The sequence below is a fragment of the Heptranchias perlo genome, chromosome 5, assembly GCF_035084215.1.
Source record: "Heptranchias perlo isolate sHepPer1 chromosome 5, sHepPer1.hap1, whole genome shotgun sequence".
NCBI lineage: Eukaryota > Metazoa > Chordata > Chondrichthyes > Hexanchiformes > Hexanchidae > Heptranchias > Heptranchias perlo.
In genome coordinates this window covers 14756741-14778241 of record NC_090329.1, presented here as the reverse complement: position 1 = coordinate 14778241, position 21501 = coordinate 14756741, and the positions used below count along the sequence as shown (strand labels likewise).

The 21501-nt window shown below is 40.6% G+C and overlaps 1 protein-coding gene across 1 annotated transcript in view; it reads right to left on the bottom strand.

The window, feature by feature from the left end:
* lmbrd1 (LMBR1 domain containing 1) overlaps window positions 1-21501 on the bottom strand; it is a 212174-nt gene that overhangs the window by 97073 nt on the left and 93600 nt on the right. Inside the window, exon 7 of the mRNA XM_067984036.1 lies at window positions 14323-14396. Coding sequence (XP_067840137.1) covers window positions 14323-14396 — 74 coding nt within the window. The remainder of the gene's footprint in view (window positions 1-14322; window positions 14397-21501) is intronic.

The following is a 21501-nucleotide window of genomic DNA, read 5'->3' as shown; positions in this document are numbered from 1 at the left end:
TTTTCTACAGCAATATGTCCTAGAGGCAACAAGGGGGCAAGCCATACCAGATTTAGTAATGAGTAATGAACCAGATTTAGTTAACGGCTTAACTGTGCGCAAACATCTATCCAATAGTGATCATAACATGATCGAGTTCAAGGTAGCGTTTGAAAGGGAAAAAAGTGAATCAGCTGCTAAGATTCCAGACTTGGGCAAGGCCAACTTCAACGGGATGAGACAGAGACTGTCCACAGTAAACTGGGCAAATCTGTTAATGGGTAAAACGACTGATGATCAGTGGAAAATGTTTAAAGAAACATTTAACATGATACAGAATCGGTTTATACCCCAGAGGGGCAAGAACTCTACTTGCCAAAAAAAAACAGCCATGGACAACTAAAGAGGTAAGGGACAGTATAAGACATAAGGAAAGGGCATACAAAAAGGCAAAAATTGGCACAGATCCTGGCGAATGGGAAAGATACAAAGATCAACAAAGGGTCACAAAACAGATAGTAAGGGCTACAAAAAGAGAATATGAAAAGAAACTCGCAAGGGATATCAAAAACAATACGAAGAACTTTTATAGTTACATTAGGAAAGAGGGTGGTCAGGAGCAGTGTTGGCCCCTTAAAAACTGAAAGTGGGGATATGGTCATTGACGATGGGGAAATGGCGGACATGTTGAACAATTACTTTGCGTCAGTATTTACAGTCGAAAAAGAGGATAGCATGCCGGAAATCCCAAGAAAACTTATATTGAATCGGGGACAGGGACTCTATAAAATTAACATAAGTAAAGCAACAGTAATGAAGAAAATAATAGCACTAAAGAGTGACAAATCCCCAGGACCAGATGGTTCCATCCCAGGGTTTTAAAGGAAGTAGGTGAGCACATTGCGGATGCTCTAACTATAATCTTTCAAAGTTCTCTAGATTCAGGAACTGTCCCTCTAGATTGGAAAATTGCACATATCACTCCGCTTTTTAAGAAAGGAGAGGGAGGGAAACCGGGGAATTATAGACCAGCTAGCTTAACATCTGTTGTGGGGAAAATGCTGGAGTCTATAATTAAGGATAGGGTGACTGAACACCTCGAGAATTTTCAGTTAATCAAAGAGAGCAAGCATGGATTTGTGAAAGGTAGGTCGTGCCTGACAAACCTGTTTGAATTTTTTGAAGAGGTGGCTAGAGTAGTGGACAAGGGAATGTCAATGGATGTTATTTATATGGACTTCCAGAAGGCATTTGATAAGGTCCCACATAAGAGACTGTTAGCTAAGGTAGAAGCCCATGGAATCGAGGGAAAAGTACAGACTTGGTTAGGAAGTTGGCTGAGTGAAAGGAGAGAAAGAGTAGGGATAATGGGAAGGTACTCACATTGGCAGGATGTGACTAGTAGAGTCCCGCAGGGATCTGTCTTGGAACCTCAATTATTCACAATATTTATTAACAACTTAGATGAAGGCATAGAAAGTCTCATATCTAAGTTTGCCAATGACACAAAGATTGGTGGCATTGTAAGCAGTGTAGATGAAAACATAAAATTACAAAGCGATATTGATAGATTAGGTGAATGGGCAAAACTGTGGCAAATGGAATTCGATGTAGACAAATGTGAGGTCATCCACTTTGGATCAAAAAAGGATAGAGCAGGGTACTTTCTAAATGGTAAAAAGTTAAAAACAGTGGATGTCCAAAGGGATTTAGGGGTTCAGGTACATAGATCATTGAAGTGTCATGAACAGGTGCAGAAAATAATCAAGGCGGCAAATGGAATGATGGCCTTTATATCTAGAGGACTAGAGTACAAGGGGGCAGAAGTTATGCTGCAGCTATACAAAACTCTGGTTAGACCGCACCTGGAGTACTGTGAGCAGTTCTGGGCACCGCACCTTCGGAAGGACATATTGGCCTTGGGGGGAGTGCAGCGTAGGTTTATTAGAATGATACCAGGACTTCAAGGGTTAAGTTACAAGGAGATTTTACATAAATTGGGGTTGTATTCTCTAGAGTTTCGAAGGTTAAGGGGTGATCTGATCGAAGTTTATAAGATATTAAGGGGAACAGATAGGGTGGAGAGAGAGAAACTATTTCCGCTGGTTGGGGATTTTAGGAGTAGGGGGCACAGTCTAAATAAAAAGACCTTTCAGGAGCGAGATTAGAAAACATTTCTACACATAAAGGGTTGTAGAAGTTTGGAACTCTCTTTCGCAAACGGCAATTGATACTAGTTCAATTGCTAAATTTAAATCTGAGATGGATAGCTTTTTGGCAACCAAAGGTATTAAGGGATATGGGCCAAAGGCAGCTATATGGAGTTAGATCACAGATCAGCCATGATCTTATCAAATGACGGAGCAGGCATGAGGGGCTGAATGGCCTGCTCCTGTTCCTATGTTCCTATGAATGAGGGTTTCAGCAGATGAGCCGATGGCAATGTATTAAACTACAAGATTAGACAACCATTATTTTACTCATTTACTTAAGATCTACCTGTCAAATTTGGATTTTTTTTTGGGAGTTATATAGTGTACATATGCCATCCGTTACTCAGATATAAATCAATAAACACATCTTGTGATCAACAGAAAGCCACAAATACTTTCAGATGAAGTAGAATATGGCTTCTTCTCAGACTCAGTCATACAGTGACACTGACTCAGTGACAGGTGCTGTGCATGAATACTAAAATCCTAAATTTCCCAACAGAACAGTATTAAGGGAATGCGCACATTGCAAATGATAGTGGTCTTCCAATAAGTTTTATACCCCTATGGTACCTAAAGGAATGAAGCACTGTCATGTTGTGCTGCTAACTAAAATTAAAAACTACTCATGTGGCTTACATAATTTTGTGGAAGCTTTATTACAACAGCCATTAAATTTACAAACCATGTAGAATAAACCTCACAGCAAACTAATACAAAACTAAGAGCTCCCTTTTAAACAGTACAATATTACAAATTTACTTCAAAATAAACTGATGTAAATCACTTTCTGCATTATTTTATTAAAATGGTGAAATTGTCTTCCAGCAGGATTTCTTACATGGCACAAATTTTGTAATATTTTATTGGAACATAGGAACAGGAGTAGGCCATTCGGTCCCTCGAGCATTTAATTAAATCATGGCTGACCTGTACCTCAACTCCATTTACCCATCTTTGATCTAAGTCCCCTGATACCCTTACCTAATAAAAATCTGTCTATCTCAGTCTTGAATATTTAATTTGTCCCAGCATTCACCACCTTTTGGGGAGAATTCTACATTTCCACGACCCTTTGTGAGAAAAAGTGCTTCCTGATTTCACTCCTGAATGGCCTAGCTTTAATTTTAAGATTGTGCCCTTTTGTTCTGGATTCCCCCACCAAAGGAAATAGCTTCTCTGTATCGACTATCGAATCCTTTTATCAATTTAAAGATCTTAATAAGATCACCTCTCAACTCTCTAAGCTCAAAAGAATACAACCCAAGTTTATGCAACCTTACTCATGAATTTAAGCTCCGGTATTTTGGTAAATCTCTGCTGTACCCCTCTAATGCCAATATATCCTTCCTGAGCTCTGGTGCCCAGAACTGAATACAATACTCCAGATGGGGTCTGACCAAGGCTTTGTACAACTGAAGCATCACTTCCACCCCTTCCTGTTACAACCCTCGAGGGTAAAGGCCAACCTTCAATTAGCTTTTCTGATTACTTTGTGTACCTGTGCACTAGCTTTTAGTGATTTATGTACTTTGACACCAAATCACTTTACTACTCCACAGTTTCTAGTCTCTCATCATTTAGAAAATATTTTGAGTGCACAAAGGGATGGATGGTCTCATTAAGGTACTTGAACCTGCAGCATCACATCTCCTCCTTAAAAGCCCATTCCGTACCTTCTGTCTTTCAAGTACTGTCCTATTTTTAACTCGTGTTCTTCTCCAAGGCCCTCAAACTTGTCACCACCACCCAAATCCACACTCATCTTTCCCACCAGTCCCTGGTGGAATCCTTCCAAGTCTGTCTTTAGTCCTGCTCATAGTACAGAAGTCATCACAGTCAAAGACACCAACAAATATGCTGCATGACTGCAAAGCATTGCATCTCATCCTTTCTGCAGCCACTGTATCCTTCTCCATCTTCATTCCTCTTTGATCAACCTGTGTGATACCACCCTTTTATGGCTCCATTTGTACCCATCATAACATAGTCAGCACGTCTGCAGCAATGGCATCTCCTGCAGCTTGCCTCAAGGTTCCAATCTCATCCCTCTCCTATACCTGTTAGCTTTTGGAGACATATGTAAAGATGGGGTTAGCATAATATGGAAGCTGGCAATATCCGATTTTAACTCACTCCTACAACCCTCTGTTCCATGACTGTTGCCGCACTATCCAATATCAAGTTGTGTCAGAAATGTCTCCAACTAAACACTGCAAAGATCAACATCATTCTGTTTCATACTTGCTAGAACATCTGTGTTCTAGTCCTCAACCTATTCCCTTCCCTGATAAACCCTATAATGTTGGATCCCGAGAGAAACCCAAAGTCCACATACAGCTGATTATGAAGACCTATTTCCATCTCTGGAATAGTGACCATCTCCACCTCTACTGTAAGCGAAACCTTCATCTGGATATCTCCGATGTGCCCTTTGCTAGGTTCTGACCTCAACCTTATTCAAGCGCCAACTCATCCCGAACTCTGCAACCAGCACAAAATTGCCCTCACCAACCATGACTGGCTTCCCATTTCGTAAAACTTTACTTCAAAAATCCTCATCCTAGTCCATAAACCTCTACAGGTATTTCCCTCCCAACTTAGCACCCTTTTCCAGTCCTACATCCCAGCTTGCAACTTCCACTATTCAGAGTATGAACCATTGTATGCTCCCTTCCTGAAATCAATGGCAGAGCCTTCAATTATCATGGCCCTGCTCCCTTCCTACACTCTTCTGCTTTCCTCCCTCTCTACTCCCCTCAAAAGACTTCTCAACAAATGCCTTTCCACCCTCACCAGTCAACGTCCTTAACTTTTCTCCCAATCCTGTTCTGTGTCTAAATTTTTTCCTCCTCTGGGGATGCTTCACTACGTTAAAGTCATTATGCAAGGGTAAGCTGTATTTCTTGTTGAATCAATCACACAAAAATCTCTACATCCTTGTTCAGAGTACGCTGAAGGAGGATGGAATGTTTGCATCGTATTCCGGAAATCTTCCCAAAAGGGGAGGGGCCATTCTGTGGATGTCTCCGAGACACACTGTACTGAAAATGGAGTGGACAAAAGACCACAGTCCTCACAGTAAAAGCTAGGAGTACAGAGTCTGGCTCAATTCATGATGCTTTCTTTGATTATCGTTTGACAGCCTCCCCAATTTCCTCAGGGGAATATTTAAAATAAGTATACCAATAAGGTATTGCCTGAAAGGCACTTAGTCTTACGAATAAAGAAACTTCAGCTATATCTTCCCAAGTGGGAACCAGGATCTTTTTGCTGGGGAGTCGTATTTATTCATTCATGGGATGTGGGCATCGCTGGCAAGGACAGCATTTATTGCCCATCTCTAATTGCCCTTGAGAAGGTAGTGATGAACCACCTTCTTGAACCACTGCAGTCCGTGTGGTGAAGGTTCTCCCACAGTACTGTTAGGTAGGGAGTTCCAAGATTTTGACCCAGCGACAATGAAGGAACAGCAATATATTTCCAAGTTGGGATGGTGTGTGACTTGGAGGGGAACGTGAAAGGTGGTGTTGTTCCCATATGCCTGCTGCCCTTATCCTTCTAGGTGGTAGAGGTCGTGGGTTTGGGAGGTGCTGTTGAAAAAGCCTTGGCAAGTTGCTGCAGTGCATCCTGTAGATGGTACACACTGCAGCCATGGTGCGCCAGTGGTGAAGGGAGTAAATGCTTAGGGCGGTGGATGGGGTGCCTATCAAGCGGGCTGCTTTGTCCTGGATGGTGTCGAGCTTCTTGAGTGTTGTTGGAGCTGCACTCATCCAGGCAAGTGAAGAGTATTCCATCACACACCTGATTTGTGCCTTGTAGATGGTGGAAAGGCTTTGGGGAGTCAGGAGGTAAGTCACTCACCGCAGAATACCCAGCCTCTGACCTGCTCATGTGGCCACAGTATTCATGTGGCTGGTTCAGTTAAGTTTCTGGTTAATGGTGACCCCAGGATGTTGATGGAAGGGGGATTCGGCGATGGTAATGCCGTTGAATGTCAAGAGGAGGTGGTTAGACTCTCTCTTGTTGGAAATAGTCATTGTCTGGCACGAATGTTACTTGCCACTTATCAGCCGAAGCCTGGATGTTGTCCAGGTCTTGCTGCACGTGGGCACGTACTGCTTCATTAAATGAATTAATTGGAGTCTCAAACCAAATGAATACCTCTACTGCTCTACTGATAGTTATTTCATACGTCTGAGGCATGATTCGTCTGTAGGTTACATCAGAATTGACACCAGTCAGTACCAATGTTCTTAGCACTGGTGTTTTTTCAGTGCTGTCACAACTCTGGCAGTGGGTGGTATTTGCAAGTCTCCTGTGTCAATCAGCACGAGTGCACCCTCAGTGTTGTCTAATGCCAGAGAGTCCCCAGTAACTACAGTTGCTGTTGAGTCCTTGGCACTGCCTGGTACCAATTTCCTCAGCACCAAATTGATGCCACAAGGTACTGACATGCACAAGTGAGGTGTGACAGGAAAACTTGGGTTTACTGTTCTGAACAATTCAGGAAATAATTGTGCAACATCTTTTATACATGCCTTTAGTAAACCCAAGGCACCATATGCCCCAACAGACCTGTGGGTGAATGGCTTGCCCTTTGGTACTGACCATGCTTGCATTTCCTGTACAAAAGTGCACGAAGTTTGGGTCCATATGTCTCTATCAGTCTAAAAAACGCAGTAGTCAATTCATAATTGATGCACACACAGTGCATAAAATGCTGAGGGTCGTAGTGTCATATTTTGGCCCTCAGCATTTTATGCACCGTGTGTGCATCAATTATGAATTGACTACTGCGTTTTTTAGACTGATAGAGACATATGGACCCAAACTTCGTGCACTTTTGTACAGGAAATGCAAGCATGGTCAGTACCAAAGGGCAAGCCATTCACCCACAGGTCTGTTGGGGCATATGGTGCTGAGTGTAAAATTTCAATTCTGGCCCTTAAGCATGGAAATGTTCCTTTACTTTTGCCTGCCGAAGTTGTAGTCAATAGGGTAAGATTTACTTTATGTATTAGTAGTAGCAAAATCATCGATGCATTTATGAAGAACAGTTTACGATTTCACTGCAGCTAGCATGCTGAAAAAAAATCCTTGCCCTATATGACTGAGAGAGCATGTTACCATACAACCTAAAATTTGTTTTGTTTTTCTCTTGCTGGCCAGCATCAATTTTAATTAATCTCTCAAATGCTTGTCCTAATAAGGACAGCCCTGCATACTGAGATTTTCCCCACGCGTTCATTTGGTACCTTAAATTTTCAGGAAACTTGGGAGGAAAAAAACATTGCAGTGGCCAGTTTTGAAAACAGAATATTTTGACACTAAAAGGTCTGTTTAATCTAATCATGCTACAAGACCGAGACTTAATCCTAATGTTGGCATGAAATATTTGACATAAGGAACAACAACATATCTTTAGATGGAGAGAAACAAACTGGTCCTATGGTATAAGGTCCTGGAGCTTTATATCACGCTGGGTAGAAGACCACATGCAGCATTGCCTATCTGCAAAGTCTTTCTCACGTGTATGAATAGCAGGTGGTTTTCTCTTGAACCCATCAAGCTAAGCCTTACTCAAAGTCTGTGGAGAATGTTTAATGGGGGAAGAAAAACATTTGATTTGAGATTACTGAAAAAAATATACACTTTGGGAGGGACGTTGGTGGCCTTGGTGGGGTGCAGAGGAGACTTGCTGGAATGGTGCTGGGGTTGAGGGACTTCAGTTGTGCAGGGAGACCAGAGAGACTGGGATTGTTCTCCTTGGAGCAGAGAGGGTTGAGGACAGGTTTGGTGCAGGTGTTCAGAATTGTGAGGGGTTCTGGTGGAGTGGATAGGGAGAGGATGTTTCCACTGGCAGGAGGGTCGGTGTCCAGAGGACACAGATTTGAGGTGATTGGCAGAGGATTGGAGGAGAGGGGAGGATTTTTTTTTGTGCAGAGAATTGTTATGATTTGGAATGCACTGCCTTGGTGGGGGTGAAAGCAGATTCAATAGTAACTTCCATAAGGAAATTGGATAAATACTTAGAGGGGAAAGATTTGCAGGGCGATGGGGAAAGAGCAGGGGAGTGGGATTAATTCGATTTCTCTTTCAAAGAGTCAACACAGGCACGATGGGCCGAATGGCCTCCTCCTTTGCTGTATGATTCTAAGTTTTTATCAGTAGATTGGCATAAAAGCAGTAGCGAACATTCAATACTTAACACTGGAGCAGATTCTCATTATTTAGGTTTGCCTACTACTATTTATGAGACAAGTTAATATAGTTTGACAGTCACATAATTAAGTTGTCATGAAGAGGAAGTTTTAGTTCGCTTAAAAAGAACGCAAGTAATTTAACATGCACGCTTTATGCGTAGGAAAGGATTTGCTTGCAGGAAGCCTGAGGTCATGAGGGGTTCCGGGTATTCATCATGTATAACGCTACTGAATGCTGCATGATGGTTAGGTTGCTCAACCACAATTAAAGTCCTTTCATCTAATGATATCCTTAAGGAACACATACACCATCTGTTACAACAGTAAACACTGAGATAAAGGTCAGAAAGTTTATTCACCCCTTTGGTCTAGTTCTGCAAAGCAAACATTAAGAATACAGAAATAAAAAAATCATATTCACACAACCCCAAAAGGTCAGAAGATCCCTTTAAAAATATTCTTACACTAAAACCAAACAAAATCTCAAATGACTTCAGATTAACATTTATTTTGTCCAGAAGTGAAATATTTTCATGTATTCTTAATGAAATTCCAGTCGAAACATGAAGTACCTAACATCTAGTGCATGTTAAAGCAGATGGCAAAATAACTACCGAGTGATTATAAATCTCTTTAGAACTTCTGACTCAAAACAGAGCAGGTCTTTCTGTTTACAGGACTACGCAAAGCATCATCTACCGTTTTCCCATTTACCATAATGCCAACATTTTGTTCAAACTATTCCCAGATGAGTAACTACAAATAAGCCAAGCAACATTACACTGCACTTCCCTTGTTGCATTTCCAGTGGGCTGTGCCTACAGACGAAACAACAATCAGAATTTTAACGCCCATTTACAAAGAAACAAACTCTGGCCAACATTTTAACTCTGAATTAGCAGGAGAATTGGGTTTTATTATGGAGAAACAAGCATGGAAGGAGAAGACGACGACTCAAGAGACTCCAAATTTGGTTTTCAAATAAAGTATCAAAGTTAAATGTAGTTTTTGGAAGCTGTAGCCAGCTAAATTGATCGATAATTATTTGCACCGCACATGTGGTACTATAGGACCCACTTCAGATTATTAAATTTCCATGTTAAATCTTTTCATTTAAATTGTAAAAAAATCCAGAGCTCGAAAATTTTTAAAATGGAATTCACAGCTGCTGTTCGTCACCTTTTCATTGGTCCTTTAGGCTCGAGAGCCCGATTGTAAAGCAAATACATCAATTGTTCACAGTTAGTTACTGGTATTTGGGGATGGGTGGATAGTCTCCCACCAGACTGCCAATTGCATCTGTTGATAGATAATTGGTGCCAATGAGAAACTGAGAACTGTTGGATGTACATTCACACATGTGGGAAAATGAGCTGGAGCAATTATCTGGCAGTCGAGTATAGAAATCATAGAAAATTTATGGCACAGAAGGAGGCCATTTGGCCCATCGTGTCCGCGCCACCCAGCCTAATCCCACTTTCCAGCACTTGGTCCATAGCCTTGTAAGTCACGACACTTCAAGTGCACATCCAGGTACTTTTTTTTTAAAAGTGAGTTGAGGGTTTCTGCCTCTACCGCCCTTTCAGGTAATGAGTTCCAGACCCCTACCACCTTCTGGGTGAAAACATTTCTCCTCTGCTCTCCTCTAATCCTTCTACCAATCACTTTAAATCTATGCCCCCTGGTTATTGACCTCTCTGCTAAGGGAAATAGGTCGTTCCTATCCACTCTATCTAGGTCCCTCATAATTTTGTAAACCTCAATTAAATCACCCCTCAGCCTCCTCTGTTCCAAAGAGGACAACCCCAGCCTACCCAATCTCATAGCTAAAATTCTCCAGTCCTCGCAACATCTGCGTAAATCTCCTCTGTATCCTCTCTAGTGCAATTACATCCTTCCTGTAATGTGGTGACCAGAACACTGTGGCCTAACCAGTATTTTATAGAGTTCCAGCATAACTTCCCTGCTCTTATATTCTATGCCTCTGCTAATAAAAGAAAATATTACATATGCCTTAACCACCTTATCTATCTGTCCTGCTACCTTCAGGGATCTGTGGACATGCACTTCAAGGTCCCTCACTTCCTCTACCACCTTTCAGTATCCTCCCATTTATTGTGTACTCCCTTACCTTGTTTGCTCTCCCCAAATGCATTACCTCACACTTCTCTGGACTGAATTTCATTTGCCACTTTTCTGCCCACCTGATCAGTCCATTGATATCTTCCTGCAGTCTACAGCTTTCCTCCTCACCATCAACCACACGACCAATTTTTGTATCATCTGCAAACTTCTTAAATGTAGAGGGCATGATTAAGTCCAAATCATTAATATATATCATAAAAAGCAAGGGACCTAGTACTGAGCCTTGTGGAGCCCCACTGGAAACAGCCTTCCAGTCACAAAAACACCTGTCGACCATTAACCTTTGCTCCTGCCACTGAGCCAGTTTTGGATCCAACTAGCCACTTTCCCTTGGATCCCATGGACTTGTACTTTTTTGACCAGTCTGTCATGTGGGACCTTGTCAAAAGCCTTGCTAAAATCCATGTAGACTACATCAAATACACTACCCTCATCGACTTTCCTTGTTACCTCCTTAAAAAATTTAATCAAGTTAGTCAGACACGACCTTCCCTTAACAAATCCATGCTGATTGTCCTTGATTACTCTGTGCGTTTCTAAGTAACGGCTTATCCTATCCCTCAGAATTGATTCCAATAAAGAGCAGATAAGGTAATTCACACTCTCTTTGCCTGGAAGATATTTGATTAAAAACATGTTTACAATGACTGCTGGGACTTCTTCAAAAGATACTTGCTTAATGAGGAAGAGATTCTTTGGTCCTGGTGTGCAAAACAAATGCTTGGACCAGATATATCTAAGCAGCACCCTAGTTTCATTAGTTCACTTATTTTAATTACATGTCTGAGAGATATAGAACTCCTTGAAGCACAAAGGTTACAGATTTCTGAGAACTCTGCGCTCCTCCAACTCTCGCCTCTTGTGCATCCCCAACTTACTTTGCCCCATCAGCAACTATGCCCAGCTGTCTGGACCCTAAGCTCTGGAATTGCCTCCCCTGGAATTCCATCCCCAAACCTCAGCGTCTCTCCTCCTCCTCCTCTAAGACGCTGCTTAAAATCTACCTCTTTCACCAAGCAGTTGGTCACCTGTCTTAATACCTGTCTTTGGCTCTATGTCAATCTGATTACATCCCTGTGAAGCACCTTGGGATGTTTTACAATGTTAAAGGCACTACATAAATGCAAGTTGTTGTTCTAGGACACACTTATAAAGACACAAAAAAAGGACTCAATAAGAATTTTTAAACACTTATTTTTGTCTCAAAAACAGTTTCAAGTATCAGAGATAAGTACTGAATTACTATATTATCCAAATTATTTTTGTTTCTATATAATTAAATGTCTTACAGTAAATTCAAATTAGTAACATTTTACCCAGAGTTCTACAATAAAAAAAATGCTGGAAACACTCAGCATCTGTGGAGACAGAAACCTTTTATTTCAGATTTCCAGCATTCACAGTATTTTGCTTTTGTTACCCCGAGCTATATGTCTGTTAGGTAGAAAAATGGCATACTATCAGAATGATCAGGTGGTTATAGTGGACAACTTGTACCATTTCCAGTATAGCCCAGCAGTAAAGAGTAATTCGTTAGTCCCCACGCATACTGCATTCCACTCACTATATACATACGGTTAAGTTTCTGTTCATAGGGCCTTTTGCAGCAGGCATGATTAAGTATTGGGAGAGAATCCGAATTGTAATAACATGTACACACAGAATACAAAAGCCTAAAAACAGTGCAGGTGAAGTGGTCTCTGCACAGCATTTAGACTTGTGATGTGGTAGTGAATTTAGTCATTGATGTCACTAAGTTCATCCTCAAATGCTTTTTTTGTACCATATTCTATAATTTCTGCTTTAGAATTGTAACAACATTTCAAATAAGTTGTCAGGACTAGCAATTAAGGTCCAAACTGAAGGACATTTAGTAGAAAATCCAGCAAGATATGATGGAATTAAAATTCCATTTGTTTTAATATTTGATCCTAAGTTTATGATCCTTGAGCATCCAATCTTGAAAACCACTTCCTGAGAAAATTAAGAGATGGTCATAGCTGAACTGTTGAAGATAGACCATTGTCACCAAAACCCTTATTGCAGCAAGCATGAAGGTGGAAGGTTTTAAAGGTACTGTTTGAAAAAATTGAATGGAGAAGTCAAGAGGATTTTGTTTAGTTTAGCATTTGCTACAAATTAATTTAACACACAATCTTGACGTATGAGAAATATAGAACAGGAGGCATGATCTTGTGTTTCTTTTTAACTGATGACCCAGGAGCTGTTTATAATGGAGGACTCACTAAAAGCAAAACCCAGATGCCATCACTAGCCATTACTGTGAGATGGAATCAAATGGATGCTAAGAGGATTCAACTTTGATACAATGGTCCATTGCCTACACACTATTGCCTTCACCCTGAACAGAAAGCACAAGATAGCTATTATGCTGCTGCACAAAATTTATAGACTACATACAGTGTAGTTCTTGATTTTGCAATGCTGAACAGACAAGTTACTTTCAGCTAAAGCCAGTTAAGGCTGAGACCCCAATGCTGAAGTGAATTATGTATTAAGTTGAACTGAGCTACTACTGTGCTGTGGTGACTGTGAAACCGAGTTACTGTATCATTTTGCGATAATTCAACTATTTACATATTCATTTCTTAATCTCAGGTGAGCTGAGAGTTAAACAGTTTCAACTATTGTACTTTACTCAAGCTACTGGCAGAATATTTTCTTATTATTCTAAATGGTTTACTGTTCAAGTCAAAGCAATCTAATTATGGCATAATACACTAAACGTGACATTAAACAGTAAATTCTGAGAGTTATATTTGTTACATTAATTATGACCATCTAAGTTTGGGATTTTCCATCTAATTATGCCACTTTATTGGATATTCAGGTTCAAGTTCATTTCTAGTGTTAATGGGGACTGTTCTGGGAATGATTATTGGACCACTCATTTTGGGAATGCAATTCTTAATATATCTAAAATCTGCAGAGCATTTTTTTAAAAACTACAAATCATTTTAAAATTGGGGGGGGGGGTGCTCGACCACGAGGTGTGCAACGTTAGAAACAGGATAGAGAGAATGCATAGATGTAAATAGTCCAAGTAATTTAATGTGTCACAATATGTGCTGCACAACAAAAATTAAAAAAACAAAAACAAAGTGCAACTCCAGATCTGTTATATCAAATCAAACCTCTTTCCATTGTGTGCTGGTTGAAATGAAGAACCCCAAGAATGTGGAAAGAAAAGGAGACAGTCACAAACCTAATGCCCACATTCAATGAAGTTAGGACTTTATTATTGGGGATGGCTTCTAAATGAAGTTAAGTGGATTTGAAATTCTAGTGAACACAGGAAATGTTAGAGTATTTTTCCTTGAGGCTGATCCAAACTTAATCAAACTTCACTGATCGCTTCTCTAAATATGCCATGCACAATACCTTATCATGATATCCTCACAACTTGAATTTCTTTCAGCATCCATTGAACAATAAAAAGCATGCTGATCTTTCTTGTCGAATGCACGAGATGCTCACCACTCTACCACCAACGTTTACAAATTATGGGCAACTGAATCCAAAAATGACAGTAAGGCTCTATGGCTCATACATATCTCATTTAATGGAATCACATGCAAAGTAACCACTGCTTCGCCACTGTATTGCATCTTAACTTCATCAGCTTCAGCAGTACATTTACATTACAATGATCCATTAACAATTTGAAACAAAGAAAACCTAGTCATCTCTAACATTTCACCTGAATTGCATGCAATTCAATGCTAATGAGGCAGCGAGTAATAGCCATTGGCACTTACCGTGTAGGTTATTACTGCTAGCATCCCAATCAAGGTCAAGGTGCTTATGGAGAAAGACAAGGCAGCCAGGCCATCTGCAAGCAAAACACAAAGTATTAAATGTATTAACTGAGAACATCAGCTAATTTCTTTAGTATCCACTGTACAGTTTTAAAAGGAAACTCACTATAGGTTACAAAGTACCCATGCAGCTGGTGAAATCAGCAGAAAGTAAACTGGTTAACAATATACAAATGGAAATAGTGTGCAATGTAGACAGTTCAGCCAATTAAAAACATTTTTTTTTAAAAAAAAAGCTTGAGGACACATTAAAGTTAAAATGTTTTCATCAGGTTCATTAGTGAGAAAGGGTATGATGAGAAATAAACAGTAGAATTCGACAAGCTCCATAACAAAAACAACATTTGCTACACCCAAAAGGCATTGCTCTGTGATTGCACTGCCCAGGCCACTGATGCGACAACTCAAGTGGTAAAGGGTTTCCATTCGACTTGATTGCAATGGTAAATCATTTTCAGCAAATTGAGGGACCTGGTTTCCAAAATAGAAAGTGGGACATTGGAGGCTTGAAATAAAGGCAAACAATAAATCCGGTTATAATAGAAATAAAATAAATCTTAGTAATAAAATTTCTTCTTCCTCACTGAAATACATTTTCCCCCTTTCCAATTGATTATTTTCTACTTTTCTTATGAGTGATGTATATCCTTCTATGATACATTGGTGCTAAGACTGTTCCTCACCCACTCAGCTACACGAGTTTATCAGCCTTAATAGCGATACAGTGCCAGATCATTATCATGTCCATATAGAATGGCGATCCAGGATTGCTAGAAGCCATAAGTTTAGTTAAAGACATAAAAGATTAAATGATGTCTTACAAATCTTTAGGTATTTTTACAGTTTGCCTTCATTTGTTTATTAAGCATAACTATACAATAATCGCCAGATGTTGATTATTTGCCCATTTCCAGGTTATTAATCAATTCTCATTGATTCCTAAATACTAAATCTATCACATCATCCACCCTAGTATTTCATGTTGTATTGAGAAGTGTCACAGATTACCTCTGAAAGTGCAACATTTTCACTTCTACCTTTTATACTTCCCAGGTTCGCCCACTTCATCTGTGACTAAAATCTGCTAGGATCATGAGAATAATTCCTGCAGCCACACGTACTTTTCTAAATAACATTTTATTGGGCTGTTCACTTTCATCTATTTGAATATTTATGTATGCAGTGGCGGAGAGAGTAGCACGACAGCGTGGACCTGAGCAGGAGGTCCAGGAACTACTGCCTATAAAAGTGGTGGAGAGTGTAGCACGAGAGCGTGGACCTGAGCAGGAGGTCCAGGAACTACTGCCTATAAAAGTGGTGGAGAGAGTAGCACGAGAGCGTGGACCCGAGCAGGAGGTCCAGGAACTACTGCCTATAAAAGTGATGGAGAGAGTATCACGAGAGCGTGGACCTGAGCAGGAGGTCCAGGAACTACTGCCTATAAAAGTGATGGAGAGAGTATCATGAGAGCGTGGACCTGAGCAGGAGGTCCAGGAACTACTGTCTATAAAAGTGATGGAGAGAGTATCACGAGAGCGTGGACCTGAGCAGGAGGTCCAGGAACCTATCACTATCAAACGGTGAAATCAAAAACAAAAAAAAAATCAAAGAACGATGTCACAGGACAGCGGGTAGGTGATTGGTTGGTAAGTATTACCATTTTTATTGCTCTGTAAGCTAGGGCAGCGGTTTAAACTAAGAGCAGGGAAACTATAACTCGCTATTACCTTATTAAATTAATAGCTTAAACTAGATAAACTAATTAGTTAATAAAACTAAAAATTGCGAGTGAATAAAAACTTTAACTAATTAAATATATAAAACAAGGCAAGACAGAAATGGCAGGTCAGGTGGTGTGCCCTACCTGCAGCATGTACGATTTGGTGGAGACCAGCGAGATCCCGAGCAACCACATCTGCAGTAAGTGCCTGCAACTCAAGGAACTTCGGCTCAGAGTTGTTAAGCTGGAGTCCGAGCTGCAGACATTGCATCAAGGAGGGAGAAGAGTTCTCTGATCCAGGAGGCAATCACACCCATTAGGTTAGGTAGTCATTTAGATTTGGTCAGTGGTCAGGGAGAGCAGGATGTGACTGCGAGTCAGGCAGGTATGGGGACCCAAGATGCAGTGATGGAGGAGCCTCAGCCTTTGACCTTGTCCAACAGATACAAGGTACTTGCTACCTGTATGAATAAGAGCAAAGACTGTAGCGACGATGGACAATTTGACCACCGCACTGTAGAGGAGACCATTCAAGTGGGGGGAGTAAAAAAGAATGTGGTGGTGGTAGAGGATAGTATAGCCAGATGAATAGATATTGTTCTCTGCAGCACAACCGGGAGTCCCGAAGGCTGTGTTGCCTGCCCGGTATCAGGGTTAAGGATATCTCTTTGCAGCTGGAGAAGAACTTGGAGAATGAAGGGGAGGATCTAGTTGTCTTGGTTCACGTAGGAACCAACGACATAGGTAGAACTAGGATTGAGGTCCTGCTGAGGGAGTTTGAGGAGCTAGGGTCCACTTTAATAAGCAGAACCTCAAAGGTAATAATTTCTGGATTACACCTGAGCCTCGTGCAAATTGGCCTAGGATCAAACAGATCAGAGAGTTAAATTCACGTGGCACTGGCACCAGTACTGGGAAAAGAGGGAGCTATTCCGTTGGGATGAGCTCCACTTAAAACGGGCTGGGACCAGTGTCCTGGCAAATCAAATAGCTAAGGCTTTAAAATAAAAAAAGGCGGGGGGGGGAGTTCAGGTAAGGGTAAATTTATAAATCCGAAGAGAAAAGTCAAGGCCATAGGAGCAGTGTAAAGATAAGCAGCGTGTGTCAGGAAGCGACAGAGTTTCAACGGTAATGGTGCATCAGTGAATAAGGTCAAATCAGGGAAAAAATAATTTAAAAAGTTAAAATTAAAGGCGCTTTATCTGAATGCACTAAGCATTCGTAACAAGATAGACGGATTAAAGGCGCAAATAGAGATAAATGGGTTTGATCTAGTAGCCATTACTGAGATGTGGTTGCAAGGTGGCCAAGTCTGGGTACTAAATATTCCAGGGTACTTGACTTTTCAAAAAGAAGGAGGGCGGGGGAGTAGCCCCGATAATGAAGGATGACATAAAGATAGTCGTGAGAAAGGATCTTGGCTCGAAAGATCAGGAAGTAGAATCAGCATGGGTGGAGATAAGAAATAATAAGGGGCAGAAAACATTGGTAGGAGTAGTTTATAGGCCCTCCAACAGTAGTTATACTGTTGGACAGAGTATTAATTAAGAAATAAGAGGAGCTTGTAACAAACGTAATGCAATAATCGTGGGGGACTTTAACCTTCATATAGACAGGGCAAATCAAATTGGCAAAAGGAGTTTGGAGGACGAGTTCATGGAATGCATTTGAGACAGTTTCCTAGAATAATACATCGTGGAACCAAACAGGTAACAGGCTATTTTAGATCTTGTCTTGTGTAATGAGACTGGGTTAATTAGTAATCTCATAGTAAGGGATCCTCTGGGGCAGAGTGATCATAATATGCTAGAATTTCACATTGAGTTCGAGAGTGACGTACTTAAGTCCAAAACTAGAGTCTTAAACTTAAACAAAGCCAATTACATAGGTATGAGAGGTGAGTTGGCAAAGGTTCATTGAGAAATTAGATTAAAAGATATGACGGTAGATAAGCAATAGCGAACATTTAAAGAATTATTTCATAATTCTCAATGAATATACAATCCGTTGAGGAATAAAAACTCCACAGGAAAAGTGATCCATCCGTGGCTAACTAAAGAAGTTAAGGATAGTATTAGATTAAAAGAAGAGGCTTATAATGTTGCCAAGAGTAGTAAGCCTGAAGATTGGGAGAGTTTTAGAAACCAGCAAAGGATGACCAAGAAATTGATAAAGATGGAGAAAATAGAATGAGAGTAAACTAGCAAGAAATATAAAAACAGATTGGAAGAGCTTCTACAATGTAAAAAGGATGAGAGCAGCGAAAGTAAACGTGGGTCCCTTAAAGGCTGAGACAGGAGAAATTATAATGAGGAATAAGGAAATGGCACAGACATTAAACAAATATTTTGTATCTATCTTTACAGTAGAAGACACAAAAAAACCCAGAAATAATGGGGAACCAAGGGTCTAATAATTAGTAAAGAAAAAGTACCGGAGAAATTAATGGAATTCAAAACCGACAAATCCCCTGGACCTGATGGCCTACATCTTAGGATTCTAAAAGAGGTGGCTGCAGAGATAGTGGATGCATTGGTTGTGATCTTCCAAAATTCCCTAGATTCTAGAATGATCCCAGTGGATTGGAAGGTAGCAAATGTATCATCGCTATTCAAGGAAGAAGGGGGAAGAGAAAACAGGGAACTACAGGCCATTTAGCCTGACATCAGGGGTCAGGAAAATGCTGAGATCTATTATTAAGGACGTGGTAATGGGGCATTTAGAAATTCATAATATGATTAGGCAGAGTCAACAAGGTTTTATGAAAGGGAAATCATGTTTGACAAATCTATTAGAGTTTTTCAGGATGTTAGGCTAGATGAAGGGAAACCAGTGGATGTAGTATATTTGGATTTTCAAAAGGCATTCGATAAGGTGCCACACAAAAGGTTGTTACACAAGATAAGAGCTCATGGGGTTGGGGGTAATATATTAGCATGTTTGAGGATTGGTTAATAGACAAAACAGAGTAGCAGAGTAGGAACAAACAGGTCATTTTCAGGTTGACAGGCTGTAACTAGTGGGGTGCCACAAGGATCAGTGCTTGGGCCTCAGTTATTTACAATCTATATTAATGACTTAGATGAAGGGACTGAGTGTAATGTATCCAAGTTTGCTGAAGATACAAAGCTAGGTGGTGTGGAAGTGCATGAAGGGATACTAGACTATATTAACTCTATTAACTCACATGATAGGATTAGCCACAAACACAGAAGCACAATTGTGTAATTGCGTTTGAGCCTTGGTATGTTGATAATTAAGCCTAGCACAGCCTGGCTTTCCTTGAGACTACAGAAAATAATAATAAATAATAATAATAATAATAATGAGTTGATGAATGGCCATGAAGCCTTGAGACTGGCTCCAGCCTTACTGATAACAAGGAACAGGAATGGAGAGAGAAAGAAAATAGCTAACATCTGCTCAGGCCTACGTGATTGGCTATGGACGTTCGGGGGCAGGCTCACTACTTGATTGACCAACTACCTGAGCCAATAAAGAATGTACGTGTACACCCATATTCTGTAACAGGTGGGCGTTGCCTAATGAATTGTATAAACATGAGCTGTTTCATTGACTCGGTGAAGTTGCACCCTCAACCATTGTTTGAGGTGCTCTTCCACTTGTATACTGGGTCAATTGTATACAAGTTAAAATAAAGTTTCTCCTTGTACTACTTTGTTTGGGTGTTAATGCATTTGTATAGTGTTAAGTTTCGACAGTGGGAAAGCAAGCTGTGAGAAGGACAGAAAGTCTGCAAATGGATATAGACAGGTTAAATGACTGAGCAAGAAGGTGACAGATGGAGTATAATGTGGGGAAATGTAAGGTTATTCATTTTGGTAGGAACAATATTTTTTTTTAAATGGTGAGAAACTATTAAATGTTGGTGTTCAGAGGGATTTGGATGTCCTTGTAAACGAAACACAAAATTAACATGCAGGTACATCAAGCAATTAGGAAGGTAAATGGTATGTTGGCCTTTATTGCAAGGGGGTTGCAGTAAGGAAGTCTTGCTGCAATTCATAGAATCATAGAAATTTACGGCACAGAAGGAGGCCATTCGGCCCATCGTGTTTGTGCCGGCTGAAAAAGAGCGATACAGCCTAATCCCACTTTCCAGCTCTTGGTCTGTAGCTTTGTAGGTCACAGCACTTCAAGTACTCATCCAAGAACTTTTTAAATGCAATGAGGGTTTCTGCCTCTACCACCCTTTCAGGTAGTGAATTCCAGACCGCCACCATCCTCTGGGTGAAAAAAATTCCTCAACTCCCCTCTTATCCTTCTACCAACTATCTTAAATTTATGCCCCCTGGTTATTGACCTCTCTGCCAAGGCAAACTTTTACTCCTGGTCTATCTTTGTCCTTTTCCATAACAATGCTAAATCTAATTGAATTATGATCACTACCACCAAAATGCTCTTCCACTGATACCCCTTCCACCTGCCCAGCTTCATTCCCTAAAACTAAGCCCAGAACTGCCCCCTCTTTTGTTGGGCTTGCTACATACTGGCTAAAAAAAGTTATCCTGAATGTATTTTAAGAATTCTGCATCCTCTATACCTTTTACACTGATTCTATCCCAGATAATGTTAGGGTAGTTGAAGTCCCCTACTATTGCTGCCCTATTGTTTTTGCAATTCTCAGACATTTGCCTACATATTTGCTCTTCTATCTCCCTGATTGTTTGGGGGTCTATAGTACACTCCCAGTAGTATGATTGCCCCTTTTTTGTTCTTCAGTTCAACCCATATGGCCTCACTTGATGATCCTTCTAACATATCATCCCTCCTCACAGCTGTAATTGTTTCTTTATCAATATAGCGACCCCTCCCCCTCTATCTTGTCTGAAAATTGTGTAACCTGGGATGTTGAGCTTCCATTCCTGCCCTTCTTTAAGCCATGTTTCAGTAACAGCTACGATATCATACTTCCACATATCTATCTGTGCCCTCAGCTCATCTGCCTTATTCACTAGACTCCTTGCATTGAAGTATATACCATTAAGCACTGCCAACCTTCTTAGTTGTCTATTTTCTAGCCTCTGTTTCTTCTGCCTTCCAAACTTGCTTACTAATTTTACAAGGCTTTGGTGAGACCACATCTGGAGTGCTGTGTACAGTTTTGGTCTCCTTACCTAAGGAAGGATATACTTGCCTTAGAGGCGGTGCAACACAGGTTCCCTAGATTGAGTACTGGGATGAGAGGGGTGTCCCAGAGAAGAGATTGAGAGAATGGGCCTATACTCGAGTTTAGAAGAATGAGGAGTGATCTCATTGATACATGTAAGATTCTGAGAGGGCTTGACAGGGTAGATGCTGAGAGGCTGTTTCTCCTGGCTGGTGAGTCTAGAACTAGGGGAATAGTCTCAGGATTAAGGGTCAGCCATTTAGGACTG